The sequence below is a fragment of the Schistocerca serialis genome, chromosome 9, assembly GCF_023864345.2.
Source record: "Schistocerca serialis cubense isolate TAMUIC-IGC-003099 chromosome 9, iqSchSeri2.2, whole genome shotgun sequence".
Taxonomy (NCBI): Eukaryota; Metazoa; Arthropoda; class Insecta; order Orthoptera; family Acrididae; genus Schistocerca; species Schistocerca serialis.
In genome coordinates, this window is record NC_064646.1 from 88388266 (window position 1) to 88409785 (window position 21520).

Here is a 21520-nt window from a genome sequence, read left to right on the forward strand (position 1 = left end):
TGATATCCTTAGGTTAGTTACGTTTAAGTAGTTCGAAGTTCTAGGGGACTGATGACCTCAGACGTTAAGTCCCATAGTGCTCAGAGCCATTTGAACCATTTTGAACTTCCCGGCAGATTAAGACTGTGTGCCAGACCGAGACTCGAACTCGGGACGTTTGTCTTTCGCGGGCAAGTGCAATATCCTTTCTTTCAGGAGTGAGGAGTGCTAGTTCTGCAAGGTTCGCAGGAGAGCTTTTTACTTTTGCACGAGAGTAAATTCAGAGGCGTTTTTTTTTCTGATTGCAAGTTCTTTTTAACGTCGTACAGCGCTTAACTCGTCGTGTTTTGTTTATCGTTGCAGAGACGGCGATGCTGCTGCCCGCCAAACTGGGTAACAGCCGGCGAGCCAATGAGACGACCGACATCCGGCGGAACCTGCGGCTCCGCTACCCCAAGCAGCCGCACGAGAACAACGAGTGAGTACCAGCCTACCCGTCTACTTGCCAGCCGATTCTCCCCTTAGACTGCACCCCGTCGCTCGTCGCCATGCGCGAGCCGCGTACGAGGCGACTCGATTTGCCACCGGCTTACCACAAACTCGTTGCCAAATAAGAAAGGCCGCACTTGGGAATCAGATTGTTCATTAGAGAAATCGAGAAGGAAGGATTACACTGTCGGGCCGGAAATGCATAGTTTAGGACCTGTGGCACTGACACGCGTAATATGTCAGCTCTAGCAATAACTATCCACCGCAGCTATCATTTCTTTCATCATAAATTTTATGTTGCCTCCTTAGTGCGAGGAACATGTGAGGTTAATTAAATGTAGCATACGGTATCTAGAGGACTTATTTATAACTCTACACGTGAAATAAGAAAATAGAAGGAAAAATTCCAGAAATACATCGCAGAAACAACTGTACGAGTATATACGAAAATAGTAACTGTTCTCGAAAGAACAGATACCATTCATAGAAACCCTCAGCTGCCGACAGGTGGTGTACCCATTTTCAGCTGTCCCGATCGAGGTATATCAACAACACCTGTCGGCAGCTGAGGGTTTGAATTAATTATCATTTATTCTAGAGAAGCTGCACGGTAATCAATGGTATCTCTTCTGTCGAGAACAGTCACTATCTTCATGAATATAGTTAAGGGCTACACAGCCATTGACCTTGGTCTGTGCGAATGCGCACAGGTTGCCCGAATGAGTAATGAGTGGATGGGCAAATATCTATTAGGTACATTACGTATGTAGATTGTGGACAACTTGGAATGTGGGTCTCTCGGGAAGCGTGCAAGGGAGAAGTCCTTGCAGTCGCGCTATTCATGTCTGTTCTCGGTGGCTCAGATGGATAGAGCGTCTGCCATGTAAGCAGGAGATCCCGGGTTCGAGTCCCGGTCGGGGCACACATTTTCAGCTGTCCCCATCGAGGTATGTCAACAACACCTGTACGCATCTGATGGTTTCAATTAATTATCATTAACCGTACGAATACTAAACTAGGTAACATTAATGTCCAGAGTATGCGGTGCATAATTTCAATGCCTCATAGCGCCGTCGTCCAGTTCTATGGCTACTAGCTTCTTGATCAGTCATCGTGATTCATAGGCTCACACATCTGACCATCGCAGTGCACTTGTTCACATGTCAGCATGAGCTTCGATAGAAGGAGCAGGGCATTATTGGTGAAGCTCTGTTATCAAAACAACAGTAATGCTGCAGCTAGCTTCTAGAGTATCTCCGGCTCTTTCTCCATCTGCTATGCGGAGCATGATGATGGAAGTTCGAATCAATTGGAGAACTGGGTGTCGCTGCGGGAAGAAGCCGACGACCGATGCACCACACGTGGTTGATGGAATCGCTTTTGCTATGGCAGAGAACGCTGCTCGGAATTCCCGATCGTCAGGCAGTGCGCGTTATGTGTCACGACAGTTGAACGTCCCGTGGTCCAATGTACGGAAGGTGTGGGGATCTTCGCCTCCAGTCACTGTGCAAGAACTTCCTGTGTATGGTGAACGTGTCATCGCGTGGTGTGGCTTCACTGCCACGTTCATCATTGGCCCATTCTTTTTTGAACAGGTTGGCGCCCAGTGTTACTGCGATGTGCCTCGCCAGCACGTCATACCCGCCCTATAGGAGAGAGTTTTCATGCAAGATGGGGCCCCACCGCACATCGCTCCTGAAGTTCACCTACTTCTCCGATATGCATTTGGAAATGAATTATCAGCCGTTAGCTTCCAAATATTTGCCCAGCAAGATAACCTGAGCGCACTCCCTGTCATTACTGGGTTGGGTCGAGGTACTGGCAGAAGTAAAGCTATGAGTACCGGACGTGAGTCGTGCTTCGGTGGCTCAGATGGTAGAGCACTTGCCCGCGAAAGGCAAAAGTCCCGAGTTCGAGTCTCGGTCGGGCACACAGTTTTAATCTGCCAGGAGGTTTCATATCAGCGCACACTCCGCTGCAGAGTGAAAATCTCATTCTGGAAACATCCCCCAGGCTGTGGCTAAGCCATGTCTCCGCAGTATCCTTTCTTTCAGGAGTGCTAGTTGTGCTAGGTTCGCAGGAGAGCTTGTGTAAAGTTTGGAATGTAGGAGACGAGGTACTGGCAGAAGTAAAGCTGTGAGTACCGGGCCTGAGTCGTGCTTCGGTAGCTCAGATGGTAGAGCACTTGCCCGCGAAAGGCAAAAGTCCCGAGTTCGAGTCTCGGTCGGGCACACAGTTTTAATCTGCCAGGAAGTTTCGTATCAGCGCACACTCCGCTGCAGAGTGAAAATCTCATTTTTGATTCTGCATTATTTCTCTTCCACATGTCCTTGGCATTGATGCTACCAAGTTTTGTCCTCGTATGGTAATTGGTTTCCGTCTTATAAAGTGTTAAATAGAGGAAGTCTAATAATAACCATCCAGTCTTCTTATCTAGTTAAGGCGTGATGGTGCAGCCATAAGAAAGTCGTTCCGATCACCCCGGTACGCTATCAATTTTCACTTGTCAACAATGTGTCGGATGGTCTGGTGCCGTGCTCCACAATCACAGCTTGGGCTGCATTGGTTATCCCTGATGTGCAGAATGTATGCAAATACGGAGTGTGTAAGAAAAGTAGTGTGACTCATTTTTATTTAACAGTTTTTTTTTTTTCAAACAGCGTATTTTCACCTTCTACATCTACATCTATACTCCGCGAGCCACCTTACGGTGTGTGGCGGAGGGTACTTATTGTACCACTATCTGATCCCCCCCTTCCCTGTTCCATTCACGAATAGTGCGTGGGAAGAACGACTGCTTGTAAGTCTCCGTATTTGCTCTAATTTCTCGGATCTTTTCGTTGTGATCATTACGCGAGATATATGTGGGCGGTAGTAATATGTTGCCCATCTCTTCCCGGAATGTGCTCTCTCGTAATTTCGATAATAAACCTCTCCGTATTGCGTAACGCCTTTCTTGAAGTGTCCGCCACTGGAGCTTGTTCAGCATCTCCGTAACGCTCTCGCGCTGACTAAATGTCCCCATGACGAATCGCGCTGCTTTTCGCTGGATCATGTCTATCTCTTCTATTAATCCAACCTGGTAAGGGTCCCATACTGATGAGCAATACTCAAGAATCGGACGAACAAGCGTTTTGTAAGCTACTTCTTTCGTCGATGAGTCACATTTTCTTAGAATTCTTCCTATGAATCTCAACCTGGCGCCTGCTTTTCCCACTATTTGTTTTATGTGATCATTCCACTTCAGATCGCTCCGGATAGTAACTCCTAAGTATTTTACGGTCGTTACCGCTTTTAATGATTTACCACCTATGGCATAATCGTACTGGAATGGATTTCTGCCCCTATGTATGCGCATTATATTACATTTATCTACGTTTAGGGAAAGCTGCCAGCTGTCGCACCATGCATTAATCCTCTGCAGGTCCTCCTGGAGTACGTACGAGTCTTCTGATGTTGCTACTTTCTTGTAGACAACCGTGTCATCTGCAAATAGCCTCACGGAGCTACCGATGTTGTCAACTAAGTCATTTATGTATATTGTAAACAATAAAGGTCCTATCACGCTTCCCTGCGGTACTCCCGAAATTACCTCTACATCTGCAGATTTTGAACCGTTAAGAATGACATGTTGTGTTCTTTCTTCTAGGAAATCCTGAATCCAATCACAAACCTGGTCCGATATTCCGTAAGCTCGTATTTTTTTCACTAAACGTAAGTGCGGAACCGTATCAAATGCCTTCCTGAAGTCCAGGAATACGGCATCAATCTGCTCGCCAGTGTCTACGGCACTGTGAATTTCTTGGGCAAATAGGGCGAGCTGAGTTTCACATGATCTCTGTTTGCGGAATCCATGTTGGTTATGATGAAGGAGATTTGTATTATCTAAGAACGTCATAATACGAGAACACAAAACATGTTCCATTATTCTACAACAGATTGACGTCAGCGAAATAGGCCTATAATTATTCGCATCTGATTTATGACCCTTCTTGAAAATGGGAACGACCTGCGCTTTCTTCCAGTCTTCAAAGTAGTTTCCTTCGCTAGCTGTACACTGGCGGAATTGTTGTTCCGAGTCTAGTTTTTATGTATTAAACCGGGGACCTAGAAACGACGGAGAGGCTTCGTCCCGCCGTAGCCCTCAGTGGTTCACAACCCCACAACAGGCCACCCAGCCCATCGCTGCGCCACACCAAACCCAGGGTTACTGTGCGGTTCGGCCCTCAGTGGTCCCCTGGGAATGTCTCATATCACAAGAGTGTAACCCTAATATTTGCGTGGTAGAATAATTATGGCGCACGTGTACGTGGAAACGGTGTTTGGCAGCAGTCGCCGACACAGTGTATCTGAGGGGGAATAAGGGGAACCAGCCCGCATTCGCCGAAGTAGATGGAAAACCGCCTGCAAAACCATCTACATGCTGGCCATCACACCGGACCTTGACACTAATCCGCCAGGCTGATTCGTGCCAGGGACCGGCACGCCTTCCCGCTCGGGAAGCAGCGCGTTACAGCGCGGCTAACCGGGCGGGCCTGTTCCCAGTCTTGGTAGCAGCGCTGAAAATGTTCAAGTGATATGGCCTTTAACATGTCGGTGACATTCTTTTGAAGAGACTTAAATATCTCAAGGAAACATTTAATTGTAAGATCTATAAGATCACCTATGGTACAGGACTTTCCCATTACATCCAACGCCAGGGTGTTATTCCAGTGTCGGAGAGCCCTGGCAGTAGTGACAATATAAAGGAAAAAAAACAGAAGATATGAATTGAAGTTTTTGTTGGGGAGGGCACTCAACTTGAGTAGTCCGTGCAGCAGTGTTGACCATCGTGCTGTGGTCGTGTGATGGTTAGCATTTCTGCCTAGCAAGTAAGAAGACCCGGGTTCGAGTCCTGGCCGCAGCACAAATTTTAATTAATTTCTTCTGCTTCGATCATTCTTTGTATGTTCTCCAGAGTCCTAAAATGACGTCCTTATGACCTTATTCAATTGCTGGAAAAAGAAAAAGTCACAAGGACTCAAATTAGGCGAATAGAGCTGTGGAACAATAGGAATGTCTTTTGAGGTCAAAAATTTCTGAATGGAAGTGGCCGTGCGACATTGGGCGTTGTCAAGTTGCAGCATCCACTTGTCTGTAATATCCGGTCTCACTTGATTAATCCTTTTCCCGAGCCTTTCATGAACATCTTTGTAAAACACTTGGTTGACAGTTTGGCCAGAAGGCATAAATTCCTTATGCACGATAGTCCTCCTACCAAAAAACCAAATCGGTGTTTCTTTGTTTTGTTGCTTCGAGAGTTTTTCGGTCGAGGAAATGTCTCAGCGTACCACTCCTATCTTTGCTGCCATATCTCGGGATTGTACTCAGAAACCTAGGACTCATCATCACCTGTGATAACACGACTGAACCATTCGTGGTCATCGGCAATCCTGTCATGAAGATCGACGGACACGTTTCTTCGATTGTCCCTCACTTCAGCTGTGAGGGTTTTCGCCACCATTTTGGCACAGACCTTTCAAATGTGGAAATATTCGGTCAAAGTTTGATGTACGATGAGACTGTTTCAGTTTAACAGGTCACCCATCATTCTTATTGTTAAATGTCGGTCTGATCTCAGAAGGGCATGCACCAGTTCGACATCCTCGTCGGTTTTTGAAGCTGGTCTCCCTGAGCGAGGTTCACTTCAGTCAAGGATTTGTGTCAGTGAAAATTGTGCTCTTCATAACGAATGTATTCCATAGGCCTTTTTAACTTTAAAAAGGTGACACTCGCGGATTCTCCGACTTTAACACAAAACTTGGTTGCATAATGTTGCTCTAAATTCCATTTTCGTAATACACAACAAAAATGCAACTTCAGAGATGGCGTTTGCGAAAATCCGTGATGGCTGTTCGGAATTGAAACTCAGACGGAGCATCTGCAAGGGATGAACACAGCGGTCTAGACAAGTAGAACAACACAGCGTTCCCAGATCGCCCGCAGTGTTGTCAGCCTCATTACTTTTCCTACATATCTCGTACTTCATGTCCTGTTCAGATGTGATTTACACTGATCAGCCACAACATTATGACTACTGCCCACTGCTACATCGGATGCCACCTGGTGGCGTTGCGGGGACGTACGCGGTAACAGAAGTGGAAAGCAGAGCACACACGGACGGGGGGGGGGGGGGGTCACACTAGCGAAGCCACGGGCAGCAAATGGGAAAGTCCATTGAGATAGCCGACTTTCACAAAGAGCAGCTAATTAATACGCAGAGCCTGTGAACGAGTCTCTCGAAAAGGGCGAAGTTGGTCGAATGTTCACGAGCTACTGTCTCGAGCATCTACGGAAAGAGACAGAAGAACAGAGAAACTGTCACTAGACGCTAAATGGTTGGACGTCCACGGCTCTTCACAGAACCTTGGGGTTCGGAGGCTTGTGTGGTCTGTAAAGTAATATAGATGATGGTCTGTAGGATCTCTGCCTAAGGAGCACAGTGTTGCTACACGCGCAAGTGTTTCGCAGCTCGCCGTTCATTGTACATTGTTGAACAGGGAGCTTCACAGCATCCCATCCCTAGTGGCTCACATTTTGACGAAACTACATCGTCATTTACGATTGCAGTGGGCACGAAACCATTGGGATTTGACCGTCGATCAGTGGAAACGTGTCGGCTCTTCAGGTGAATGGCATTTTTGCTACACTAGGTCGATTGTCGTCTCCAAAAACGCCGTCATCGAGGGGAATAACGTCTCGATACGCGCAGAGTGCTACGGACGCAGGCTGGTGGGAGCAGTATTATGTCATGGGAGACATTCCCCTGCTTGTGAATGGGACGTCTGGTAGTAATCAAAATACACGCTGACAGTTGCGAACCTCCTGCATCCCTTCGTGCTTCATGTCTTCCCCGACGGCGATGTCATCTTTAAGCAGTATAACTGACCTTGTCTCGGAATCAGAACAGTGGTTTCTGAAGCTTTATAGTGAATTCATGTTGATGTCTCGGCGACCAAATTCGTCTAATGTAATCCTATGGATCCCATCTGGGTCGGTATCGGGCGCCATCACAGTGTACGCAAATCAACGTCCCGTTATTTACTCGAATTACACGACCTGTGTGTAGACATGTAATGACACATACATCAACAAACCTGCCAACAAACTGTCGGAACCGTGATATGCAGAATCAGTCATGTATTTCGTTCCAAAGACGGACAAACAAACTATTAAGTAAGTGATCATAATGTTTTGGCTCTCGAGTGCATATTGTACAGTGCAGACGACGTTCGGCTCGATAGGCCCAGAGACGCACTGCTACACGAGAGAAATGTTTTATTCAGCTAGAAGTAGATATCACGTCGTGAGTTATGCGAGGCAGACATGCCCCACTCCGGCGACCCTGGGCAGCGGCGGCTCACGTAGCTGGTGGGGAGATGGTCGCGTAGGCAGCCTGCGATGCTGATCTCAGGCCGAGTGGTGGCCGGCGGCCCTGCAGTAACCAGCGTCCTTGACGTCAGCAGCGTTCCCCTGCTTCTCCTGTGACGGCGTTCCTCTGTGGAACGCTTGCTCAGGTCAGGACACTCATTCACTACGGAGGCCAATGGAGTCCGCTCGGCAACTCAGGACAAGCACTGATTCGCCACGGAGGCGAGTGCAGACCGTCATACAAGGAATGACACCCCCTGGCAGGAGTCCTGCAACGACAGGCGCTGACGGTGGCTCTGCTGCGCTGTGGCACCCAGTCCCTGAAGGAGACTCATTGCAGGCGGAGGCTGACCCATTGCACTCTCGTACTCATGGCTGCAACTGGCGGTGCCCGGTCGATTTGTCGTCTGTCGGGGATCTGGCGTCGTGGTGGTGCTGCTGGACGCCAAAAGGAATCTGCCTCAAGACTTCTCCAGGCCATTGTGGCAGGGTGCTACAGCAACCAGTTTCGAATTATTTCAGAATAGGAACAGTCTTGGATGCGAAACTATTTAATGCCAAAGAAGCATTTTACTCTTTCTGGGCCTCATGGGATAAGTAGCTGGATGCGAGATCAATCCGTCGTAAAGACCTATCACAAGCTGCTATATAGTCGCGAATTGAACAGCGACACGAATATAGAATAAATTTTCTTTACGTCTATGGTCACAAATTTTTTGTCATCAGACTACCGATTTCGGCCTATAATGACCGTCTGCAGACCTGTTTTTTAAAAACATGTCCGAATATACTGAAGCCATAGTGGCATGTTCTTATAAAACAGATCTGAAGATGGTCACTATAGACCGAAACCGGTAGTCTGACGACAAAAAAATTGTGACCATAGAAGTAAAGTAAAATAAATTTATACAGCCATATAACGTTGAAAATGGATGCAACAGTAACTGGATGTGTAATTCGTCCGTCATAAAAACATATTTGTGTGCACTGCAACCAGAGATAGTTCAAATGGCTCTGAGCACTATGGGACTCAACTGCTGAGGTCATTAGTCCCCTAGAACTTAGAACTAGTTAAACCTAACTAACCTAAGGACATCACAAACATCCATGCCCGAGGCAGGATTCGAACCTGCGACCGTAGCGGTCTTGCGGTTCCAGACTGCAGCGCCTTTAACCGCAAGGCCACTTCGGCCGGCACCAGAGATAGTGATGTGTGCGTCTTATACCGCGTATACTTTGCAAGCATGGCCCTATTTTGTACTGCTGTGGCGATACCAGCTGGTGTGTTCAAGGTCCACCTTGCATTTTGTATGTTTATCACGGATGGATTACATATCCAGTTACTGTTGCCATCGGTTTCCATTTTATATGGCTGTATGAAGGATGGGTTTAATATCCAGCTATTTTTACGCAATCTGATGATGCCCCATAGGGGTGAAACGCATCAATGACATTAAATAATTTCGCAACTCAGACTTTCTATTCTGAAATGCCTCAAAATGCATACCTGGTCATAAAGCTCAGAGTCACATTGTTGCGTTACTGTCCAGTCCCTAGTCACAGAACTCACAGTGAGACTATTCCGCCGGTGTGGTGACATCACCCTGTCCACGTCGGCTATTACTGCATCGCGGTGCATGCTTCCACTGAGCATGGCCAGCCCATCTCGCAATCCATTTGCGCATACGTTATTGTCAACCACATGTCGACACACTGCACTTACCGTCCGACGGTTGCTACTGCAATACTTCGTGGCGGCTTTCCTACAACTTCTTACTAATCTCACTAAAAACTGTGTAGCGACACTGTAATATACTTCCACACGCACCGTGGGAGTGCAAAACCCGTGGTTCTCTATAACGTCACACTTCATACGGAGAATTCATAGTCCAGGTTTCACGCCATTTGCTATCAATAGCGAATTTCGACACAAAAGTTTATTTGGTATGGTACCGCGTCATAATGTAAAAAAACTACTGCTGCTGGAGAAAAACCAACGTTTCGACCACGATTCCAGCGGCCTTCTTCTGGGTCCGACCCAGAAGAAGACCGCTACTATCGTGGCCGAAATGTTGGTTTTTCTCCAGCAGCAGTAGTTTTTCACATTATGACGCGGTACCATGCCCAGAAAACTTTTATGTCGACTGACTCTGGCCACGGAAGCCTACGCAATTATAATAGCGAATTTGTTATCAGCAAGCTAATGGTCCAGCGGCAAGGGCGGATTTCTGGATTGGTTTGTGGTCAACCTCAGAATGTCTTCCTGGATAGGAAGTTGATTTGCATTAATTTGGGAAGTTCTTCTAACGGGGCTGCTGAACAGTGGAGGGAATAATGTCGCAGTATTCGTGTCAGTATAGTGGAGTAGTCATTATGCCCATAGCGATTATTGTCTGATTGGATTGAGCTCAGTCTGTCTTATACAACGAAATAATAAGGAACCACTTGCATAAAAGAAAAAAGTTTCGGTCACTTAGTGCTCTTCTTCAGAAGATTGTATGATTCAAATGGCTCTGAGCACTATGGGACTTAACTTCTGAGGTCATCAGTCCCCTAGAACTTAGAACTACTCAAACGTAATTAACCTAAGGGCATCACACACATCCATGCCCGAGGCAGGATTCGAACCTGCGACCATAGCGGTCGCGCAGTTCCAGACTGTAGCGCCTAGAACCGCGTGGTCACCCCAGCCGACAGAAGATTGTACCTATCGCATTATTTGCGAGTGTCAACAATAAGATGCATACAGCAAAATGCCTTGGTGATGTGGTTCGTAGTCTGTACAAAATGAGTATAAAGAAGAGAAACAGCGAGTGCAGACTTCATGCAGGAGCTCCTGTTTTGGCATGATGTCTCGACCTACACGCACTATGAACTACATGACCAAGGCATTTTGCTGTATGCATCTTATTGTTGACGCAAATAATGCGATAGTTATAACCTTCTGAAGAAGGGCGCCGGTAAGGAGATTAAACTCCTTTTATGCAACCCGTTGCTTATTATTTCGTTATATACGTTACATAGTTTGGACAAGAAGAGAATAGAAGCTGTCGAAATGTGGGGCTACAGAAGAATGCTGAAGATTAGATGGGTAGATCACATAACTAATGAGGAGGTATTGAATAGAGTTGGGGGAGAAGAGAAATTTGTGGCGCAAGTTGACTAGAAGAAGTGATCGGTTGTTAGGACATGTTCTGAGGCATCAAGGGATCACCAATTTAGTATTGGAGGGCAGCATGGAGGGTAAAAACTGTAGAGGGAGACGAGGAGATGAATACACTAACCAGATTCAGAAGGATGTTGGTTGCAGTAGGTACTGGGACATGAAGAAGCTTGCACAGGATAGAGTAGCATGGAAAGCTGCATCAAAGCAGTCTCTGGACTGAAGACCACAACAACAACCACGACAGTTGCTGGGGCTGGGTAAAATCATCTATGTCATTTACGTGAGGCTGCACACCTGTTCGCAGAAGTTCGCCTTATGAATTACTATGCTGCTAAACCTCTTACATTATTTGATTTTGAAACAGCTGAACAAAACTGAACGTACTCAGACATTTCGCTCTTTACCTATTCTGATCGACACTAAACTGACACAGAATATTTTTTGCGCAACGCAATCTGACTTTCAAAAATCCGTACAAAAGAATGACCCTGACTAACAATAACCTATACCTTTCATGAATCACTTACCTCACAAAAATTTTCGTTACTCGAACTACTGCAATACAGCGAGCGCCAATACTGTCAGCTAAATAATTCTAACTACTGAAGGCACTAACAACTGATAGTCATAGTTAGCAAATGAAAGATTTTGATAGAGAACAAACAATGTATTTACCTTAATAGTATTCAAAAGCCATAATATACAGGGTGTCCCAGCTATCTTGTTCACCCAAAATGTCTCTGGAACAATAACAGCTATTGGAAAACGACTTTCACCGGTATCAATGTAGGGCTGGGGCCCATGAATGTACATATTTGGAAACATTCTAAAACGAAAGCATATGTGTTTTTCAACACAAACTTATGTTTTTTTAAATGGACCTCCTATATTTTTTCTTCAGCAATCCATAGCATGACAAAGCACATACACAATGGCGTTGATTGCATCGCAATATTCCCATTACATCCCGAGATATTAAGACGCGAAGTTGACGCTTGAAACACCCGACATGCGCTGCTAGCGCACGTCCTGAGGCTCAGGCGTGAACCCCAAGCTGCCCGTAATCGCGATGTGATTGACATGTGTAATCACACCTCCATACTTATCAAGAGGTCCGAAACGAATAATACGGTCTGCTGCCATCCTGCATTAACGTCGTACATTCCAGCAGGTAATTATCCCATAGGCTAGGGGTGATGGGGTTCTGTAACATATCTGTGTACCGCAACGTTAGTCACAAAGTTAACTTCGCTTATCGTTAATCCGTTACTAAAAAGGTAATGCCGTTCAACGTTAAAACTTTACTTTACTGTAGATCTAGCGCAAGTGACAGTTAATCATTCACTCGTAATAGTAAAATTCATGTTGATGGTTTTAGTGAAACGAGCAAGTGGACTAAAAGTTTTACCGTTGTTTAGGTAAAAATGTTTTGATTTGGAAAGTTCAGGTAGGACATAGAAGATGAATGTAAACATGTTTAACCAATTAGTTTTATTATCACATAATTATCAATGTTATGTTTATCTAATGCGTTAAATGACAAATTGTTGCAAACAAATATTTCTTAACATCACTGGGTAAAATGGCCCTTTGTAGAAACTTCCACTGTGATACCAGCACTACATACTAAACATAGCGTTCACATCTCATGGTCAAAGTGATGCCCATTGGCTTGCATACATAGGGTCACTCTGCGGATGAAGGATGCCCTACTTCGTGCTACTGTTTCCTCTTTGATGGCTGTACAAGCATCAATAATGCGTTGCTTCATGTCCTCTGGTGTTGTTGGTTCATGTTGGTAAACAGCATCCTTCACTGCTCCCCAAAGAAAATAATCCAGCGATGTAAGGTCCGGAGATCGGGCAGGCCACCTAACTGGGCCACCTCGTCCAATCCACCTACCAGGGAACTTACGGTTCAGAAGTCGTCGTGCTCGTAAGGCGTTATGTGCAGGGCATCGGTCATGCTGATACCACATGACCATTCTCCGGTTCAGAGGTACGGTGTCCAAGAGAACAGGAAGATTGTATCGTATAAATCTGGAGTATTGTCTGCCATTTTGGATGCCATTTATAAAGAAAGGTCCGATAATGGTATCTCCAATAATCCCACACCAAACATTAACTTTCCACGGACGTTGATGCTCTACCTGACGGAGCCATTTTGGATTGTCTGCGGACCAATAATGCATATTCCTCATATTGACAATTCCTTTGTTGGAGAATGATGCCTCGTCGGTAAAGAGAACATCTGCAAAAAAATTTGGATTAGTCAGAAGTTTTTGCTGAGCCCACCGACAAAATGTTACCCTATTGCGGAAGTCATTTCCGTGAAGATCCTGGTGTAAATGAACATGGTAAGGATGAAATTTATGACGTTTAAGAATACGCTGTGCACTTGATTTCGACACACCAACTTCACGTTCAATTTGACGTGTGCTGATTTGAGGATTCACAGCTATGGTAGCGAGCACAGCAACTTCAGCACGTTCATCTGTGCGTGTTCTAGGACGATGTCGAGGTCTTGGATTTAAGCTTCCCGTTTCACGTAGACGAGATGTGAGACGACCAAAAATCCGGCGCGAAGGCGATGGCTTGTTAGGGAATCGTCTTCTGTACAGTCGTTCTGCCTGAACAGCATTTCGTCCACTTACAACAGGGTACAGCACAGGTATGTAGAGTAGGGTAGAGAACAGACATATTAACTTAATAATCATAATGTTCGCTAACAGTACTATCAACAAACAAGCAATCTCATAACGTATTTCCCGTCAACGTACATTCTCCATAGATCAGCGGCATTTCTACCATATCTTCATGTGTGTACATTATACTGTACAGTATAAGTTCCACAACACAACGTTTATTCACAATGTGTACTACCTCCGTACCGTCACTAGATTACTCTGATGCACGACTACACTGGCAAGCGGTGTGCTGCACGCCAAAGCAACAACAAATGGGATGCTCGGAGGGTGGTGGAGTACAGGAGTTTGCATGGGTCGCAAATCATAAACAAGGCGACGTGGTAACTGTGGCAGTAGTGGGAACTACGTTGGACACTTGACTAGGTAGAGCCAGGCCCTGCGCGACAGGCACAATGGGTCATATAACGCATTAGATAAACCTTATTTTGGGTGTGCAGGATAAATAAGACAACCTGACGGGTATACACCGATCGGTACTGGATCATATTGTGTACGTAGATACGTAAAACGTGCAAGAGGGAAACCATTATGTGCTTAAGAGAGTTGATGGAAGCAGACCGTATTATTCGTTTCGGACCTCTTGATAAGTATGGAGGTGTGATTACACACGTCAATCACATCGCGATTACGGGCAGCATGGGGTTCACGCCTGAGCCTCAGGACGTGCGCTAGCAGCGCATGTCGGGTGTTTCCAGCGTCAACTTCGCGTCTTAATATCTCGGGTTGTAATGGGAATATTGCGATGCAATCAACGCCATTGTGTATGTGCTTTGTCATGCTATGGATTGCTGAAGAAAAAATATAGGAGGTCCATTTAAAAAAACATAAGTTTGTGTTAAAAAAAAACACATATGCTTTCGTTTTAGAATGTTTCCAAATATGTACATTCATGGGCCCCAGCCCTACATTGATACCGGTGAAAGTCGTTTTCCAATAGCTGTTATTGTTCCAGAGATATTTTGGGTGAACAAGATAGCTGGGACACCCTGTATATATCAGTTCATGACATCCAGTGTTACAAATTTACTGTCTCTGATGGACACACGTCCAGACCATCCGCCCTCAAAACTCCGCCATCTCTCTCCCCACATCCACCACTGCTGGCGGCTCACCTCCAACTGCGCAACGCTACGCGCTGTTAACATCCAACTGCCCAACACTACAATGGCGAACATTCGAACAATGCCAACCAGCCACAGACTGCACACAGCACAGCCAGTGATTTTCATACAGAGCGCTACATGGCATTACCAACATAAAAACCTAAACAGCCTACTTACAACAACTACTACTACAGTTGCTGAGGCTGGGTGAAATCATCTATGTCATTTACGTGAGGCTCCACACCTGTTCGCAGAAGTTCGATGGCGTATCTACTTATGCTCCCCAGTTAGTATAGCAGAGTTTCTGGATAACTGAAGTTAAAATCTTCTGGATAACTTTTTTTTGTGTGTTTATTTATCCAAACCAATTTTAGAGATGTGCCCTATCGTGAATCATTCCTAGATAATTTGGGTGAGTCGTTCATACGGGCCTCCAGTTTATGGAATGTTGTTCTAGTGTTTCTTTTTTTTTTTCAAGTGTTTTTAGAATGATTGAGTGTGAGTCTCCATATGTTTACGAAATCAGTAGAGATCATCAATTAGTGTGAACGTAAGCTTAAAATATCCTTTTCGTGGTTCCTGGGTAGTGCTAAACGATGAACACTTCGAGATAGTCAGTAGAACAGTAACAGCGACGTACCTAAACATCGACCTATATTTACTCAATTTACGCTTCGCGTGATCCAATGCCATAGACAGGTACGGGTTCCCTAACAGCGATCAGATGCTTCGACTGGGCGTCGTTCAGCTTGCGGCTTTAGGTTTGCACATCGCGGACTGGATTTGGCGCATTCGTGGACGGCATTTGTGCCCTCGGAATGTCGATTGATTCGCGCAGCGGCGTGTGGGCTGCACCAATACCGACTGAAAGGAAGGCTTCGGCGCTTGTTGGTGACGTCACGTGAGCTAGGCACGGCGAACGCCAGGTCTGTTGCAGGCAGAAACGCCTGGGCGTGCTTATCACTATAAATCTCTTATTTTTCGACGGAAAGTTTGGTATTGTTTTGGATTCTGCAGTTTTATTTAGATGAAAGATTTTCTTACTATCGTAAAGCTACAAATGAAGATCATAGTTCTGTATTACTGAATCCTGTCGAAACAAACGTAGATCAATATGAGAAGATGCTTTGCCCCATTGCCAGCTTCGGAAATTTTACATTCAAGTAACTATATTTACTTGATCCAATCTGTTATCGAAACTTACCCCAACCCCCTTACAATCAACTCGTTTCTTTTATTTATTTATTTATTTTAGTTTGACATTGTCACTGGAAATGTGAACTAATTTACATGTTGTGATTCTTGATAATCAAAATATATACGGGTGTGCTGCCGGTCTACAGTGGAGGAAGGCCGGCGTGTACCAGATTCCATGTCAATGTGGCAAGTCGTATATTGGTCAGACGATGCGTACCGTCGGGGATCGATGCCGTGAACACCAGAGGCACACTCGACTGATGTATCCGAGCAAGTCGGCGGTCGCTGAACATTGTTTGTCGGAAAATCACGCCATGGAGTATAACCGCACGAGGATTCTGGTACAGACGTCGAGATACTGGGACAGCGTTGTTAGAGAGGCCATAGAAATTCGCACCAATGACGACCTCATAAACCGGGACTGTGGCTATAATCTTAGCAAGGCTTGGGAACCAGCGATCGGGTTAATCAAGAGTAAATCGAGCAAACGTATAGTTGTGACGATCACGGCGGACAGAGCCATCACACCGACGTCGTCTCAGACGCCGTCGCAATCTGTTCCACCGCGCGACCGTGGCGCGGGGCGCGGACGGCGGAGGGAGCGCGCCGCGGGCGGAGGGTATTTAAATCGGCCGCCGCCGCGACCGAACCCAGTTCCCTCTGAGCAGCCATAGCGTACGGATCTCCGTGCCGGCACGTTCACAGGAGCTCAGTCCATCAGTTCACCTGATGATGGCGACATGTATGATCGCCGAAATATTGTGCCCGTTGGACACTATAGACCGGCAGCACACCCGTGGATATTTTGATTAATTTACATGTGTAAATGTCCAACTGTTGCCAGTCATTAGATTACAGTCGTTTTGAACGAAAGGAATTCTAAACAGGAAACAAAATAGCTTCATAGATGGAAAATACTGCTGAGCTTAAAGTTTTTTAAACATGCACATTAGAAAAGATAAATATTGCCCTCTTGCAACTGAAAGGAGAAACTTTATAAGCTAAAAAATTTTATTTGATAAAACAAGTATCTGCCTTTTGCCTCTTCTTCTGTCGCCCCCCCCCCCCTCCTCCAACGTGTACAATCGCAAGATATTTCGTTAACATTCAGTGCTGCTCACCCCATAATCAACCAAGATACCTAAAGAAGAGCACCAATATGTTCACAGTTTCTTGTAAAAGCAACGCAGTACAAACGTAACTTCCTCAGATTTACAAATAAGGTAAAGAAGCACGAATTCTGTTGCTGCTGGACCATGAAGTTGTTTTTGTATGTCAGTCCTTAAAACAGGTGGAAATTTAAGTTCAGGAGTACACTATTTGTTAAGATGTGTAATGAATTTCACAATTAATTGATTGCAGAAATCTCTCAGAACAATGTGTGTTGGTCAACTACCGCCAATAGTTTCACATTTTCCTGTGTCAGAGATGGAGACACCACCATTATGAGTATGCCTGCAACAGACCTGGCGTTCGCCGTGCCTAGCTGACGTGACGTCACGAGCAAGCGCCGAGGCCTTCCTTTGAGTCGGTGTTGGCTGAACTCGAGGCGGCGGTGCAGCGGAAGGCGCCGAGCTGTGAGCCACAGCGGAATCAGGTAGCACCAGGGCTCAGGGATATCTGCAGCTCATCTCTCGCTTTGTCGACTGTGTGAGTTGCCGCACATGTATGCCCGGTCTTGGATTTTCATCTACACGTTGGCGGAATATCAAGTCCATTTTCTTTCAAAAAAAAAAGTTCAAATGTGTATGAAATCTTATGGGACTTAACTGCTAAGGTCATCAGTCCCTACGCTTAGACACTACTTAACCTAAATTATCCTAAGGACAAACACAAACACCCATGCTCGAGAGAGGACTCGTACCTCCGCCGGGACCAGCCGCACAGTCCATGACTGCAGCGCCTTAGACCGCTCTGCTAACGCCGCGCGGCTCATTTTCTTTCTGCCCGCAAATCCCTGTTCCTGCTAGGTATCCGTTTCGTGTCTTTTGCTCATTTGAATCCATATGACCATAAGAAAACGTCCTTGTGATGCGATAGTGAACTCTGGCCACAAAAAAATAGCACTTCCTTCCCAAATTTGACTTGGGGTAAACCCCACAGTCCTTTGCTGGGTAGCCAGTTTCAAGAGAAGAAGGTGCAAAGCAGTTAAGAGTATAAAACAGCCATTGGTTTTTTGTGGAAAGAATGAATGGTAAGACGGTGACTTCACCTCAGTCACTGTCAGAAAAACTCACGGAGCTCGGAGTTGGTGATGAATGCTTGCGTACGTTAGGTTCAAAATGGTTCAAATGGCTCTGAGCACTATGGGACTCCACTGCTGAGGTCATTAGTCACCTAGAACTTAGAACTAGTTAAACCTAACTAACCTAAGGACATCACAAACATCCATGCCCGAGGCAGGATTCGAACCTGCGACCGTAGCGGTCTTGCGGTTCCAGACTGCAGCGCCTTTAACCGCACGGCCACTTCGGCCGGCCGTACGTTAGGTCTATGACGTTAGATCTTGTAATCATTACATGATATGTCCAGTTGTGATTGCTATGTGCACACAAGCGCAGATAAGATGGTCACTCCAAAAGAAATGCACACTATTTTTGTAAAAATACAGTTTTCAGTGTGAAAGTTTTACAGTGTGTAGACACATCCTTCCCGCTTCTTTTCAAACTTAGTTCAACCTGTTCCCGTGAGTGGCGCCGTCACAGCATGTCTCCAAATGCCTGCTGCACTTGACGATCGTCAGAAACAACGTGCTGTCATAGAATTTCTGTGCTGTGACAACGAGACAGTGGGAAGCATCCACAAGAGGTTGAAAAATGTGCATGGAGATGTTACTGTCGATCTCAGTACATTTAGTCGGTGGGCAAGCAGGGTACGTGATGAAAGTGGGCGCTGCAATATTGAGCATTGTCCTCGCAGCGGCAGGCCACGTACTGCACACACTCCAGACTATGTGCAGAGAGATAACGAATTGGTGACTGCTGACAGCCGCATCACAGTGAACGAATTGTCACGCTACGTTGGGATAGGGGAAGGAAGTGTTTGCAGAATACTGAAAGTGATGGCGTTAAAAAAGGTTTGGGCCAGGTGGGTTCCCAGGATGTTGACGGTGGCTCACAAAGGGACAGGAAAAACGGTATACAGCGAACAGGGTTTGAAGATGATGACTCCCTTGTGCACGCTGCCAGACAGTGGCTCCAACAGGTTGGTCCAGAATTTTACCGTGCGGTTGTACAGGCGCTGGTTCCAAGATGGCGTGAGGCAGTTGAGAGGGATGGAAATTATATGGAGAAATGAAAATATTGTTCATAATGGATGTATCTACACTCTGTAAAACTTTCAAAAAACTTTTTAAAAAATAGTGTGCATTTCTTGTGGAGTGACTCTCGTATTTCCACACACTCTGTCTCCTTTACCGCGTAACTGATCTGTACAGTCCCTGATACCTCTCTACAATACCATCACTTGAACAATACAACAATATAAAATCTTTTCTCTCCCATTCCATTACTCAGCCGTCTTCTCCAAGTCTTTTTCAGTATAGATACCCGACAGTGGAATGATCTCTCTCACTGTATCAAAGAACTAAAGAGATGTATCCAGCTTCAAAATGCAGCTGATCACTTAAGTACCTTTCTTTCCCGTAACACCATTTCCGATACCACTAACTAGTGGACGCTATTTACATCCACATGATCACGCTGCAATAGACACATACGTGATCGGTAGAAGGTTCACAGAATTACTCCCAGACTAATTCTAGGCCCTTCCACTGTGTAGTAGGACCAAAGAAAAATGAACACCAAAATCATTCCGTGCGAGTTCTGGTTTTTGGTATATTATTACTACACTCTTTGCTCCACAATATTCGGAGGAGGAAACTGGTGACTGAAATTTTGTGCTATAGCTTTTTACTTTCTTCTAGATATTTTGTACAGGATAACAATAGTGAGCTATGTGGAAAAAGCGTAAATTAGTTACAAACTACGGCGTGCACACTCTTTATTCAACAGGTAAACCTCACTAAAGATATTCGGATTTAGGTTATGACATGTTCGATACGACTGCCATCTTTGGCAATGATATGGCGCAGACGAATAGCGAAGTTCTGCCTGACCCGCTGACGTACCGGAACACCGATGCTATCGATGACATCCTGAATAACTGTTTTCAGCTCAGCAGTCGTTTTGGGGTTATTGCTGTACACCTTGCCTTTAATGTAGCCCCACAAAAATTAGACACATGTGTTCAGATCCGGAGTATATGGCGGCCTATCGAGGCCCATGCCAGTGGCCTCTGGGTACCCCATAGCCAGAATGCGGTCCCCAAAATGCTCGTCCAGGGCATTAAACACTATCCTGCTTCGATGGGGTCGAGCTCCGTCTTGTATGAACCACATCTTTTCGAAATCAGGGTCACTTTGGATGATGGGGATGAAATCATCTTCCAAAACCTTCACTTACCGTTCGACACTCACGGTGCCATCAAGGAATATCGCATCGATTATTCAGTGACTGAGCATTGCACACCACAGTCAGCCGTTGAGGGACAAGAGAATTCTCGATCGCGAAATGCGGATTCTCAGTCCCCCAAATGCGTCAATTTTGTTAATTGACGAAACACTCCCAATGGAAGTTGGACCGAACCATATTAATACATTAATTCCCATTATGCGCTGCGAAAACTTTGTAGCTTTAACGTCCTAACGCAAACAGTTCAGAAATTATGATGATTTTATTTCATATAGTTCAATAATTGTCAGTCTGTAGCAATTGGCTGGCTCTGAGCACTATGGGACTTAACAGCTGTGGTCATCAGTCCCCTAGAACTTAGAACTACTTAAACCTAACTAACCTAAGGACATCACACAAATCCATGCCCGAGGCAGGATTCGTACCTGCGACCGTAGCAGTCGCACGGTTCCGACTGCGCGCCTAGAACCGCGAGACCACCGCGGCCGACTGTAGCAATTATTTAGGAAAGTATTAAAAGACATACATTGATGTATAACTTCATGATAGTAATTGCACATCATAAGGCAAAAAACAAATAACTTCTTTAACGTTGTAGGTCTGGCAATTGTCATTTGCTCTTAATATTTATCAATGATATTTAGATGAGGACTGTCTGGCTACAACCTAATAAAGGGACAATTTTTTTTTCGGCAGATGCATTTTGCCACAATTTACTGGGACATCATCATGTAGGATAGCGGAATATGTAACTTCATAGTTCGGCGTACCAAAGAAATTTCACGTGAGTATGTATTCCATGACACTCATGATGTCCTAATAAACCGAGGCAGAATGCGTTTGGCAGAACAAATATCTGAAATGTGTTCGCAGTTGCTAATGTGGACAACTACCAGCTATAGAAGGGAATGACGACAGTGACGATGTGTGCCCGACTGGGTCCGGAACTCAGATTTCTCGCTTATAGCCTTACCATTTTTCCCTCCATGTCGTTCGT

The 21520-nt window shown here is 45.5% G+C and overlaps 1 protein-coding gene and 1 non-coding gene across 2 annotated transcripts in view; both read left to right on the forward strand.

Moving 5' to 3' along the window:
* LOC126419388 (somatomedin-B and thrombospondin type-1 domain-containing protein-like) overlaps nucleotides 1-21520 on the forward strand; it is a 359147-nt gene that overhangs the window by 174816 nt on the left and 162811 nt on the right. The window contains exon 3 of the mRNA XM_050086575.1: nucleotides 343-457. Coding sequence (XP_049942532.1) covers nucleotides 343-457 — 115 coding nt within the window. The remainder of the gene's footprint in view (nucleotides 1-342; nucleotides 458-21520) is intronic.
* Nucleotides 1316-1390, forward strand: Trnat-ugu (transfer RNA threonine (anticodon UGU)). Its single transcript has one exon. It is a non-coding gene; the product is annotated as a tRNA-Thr (tRNA).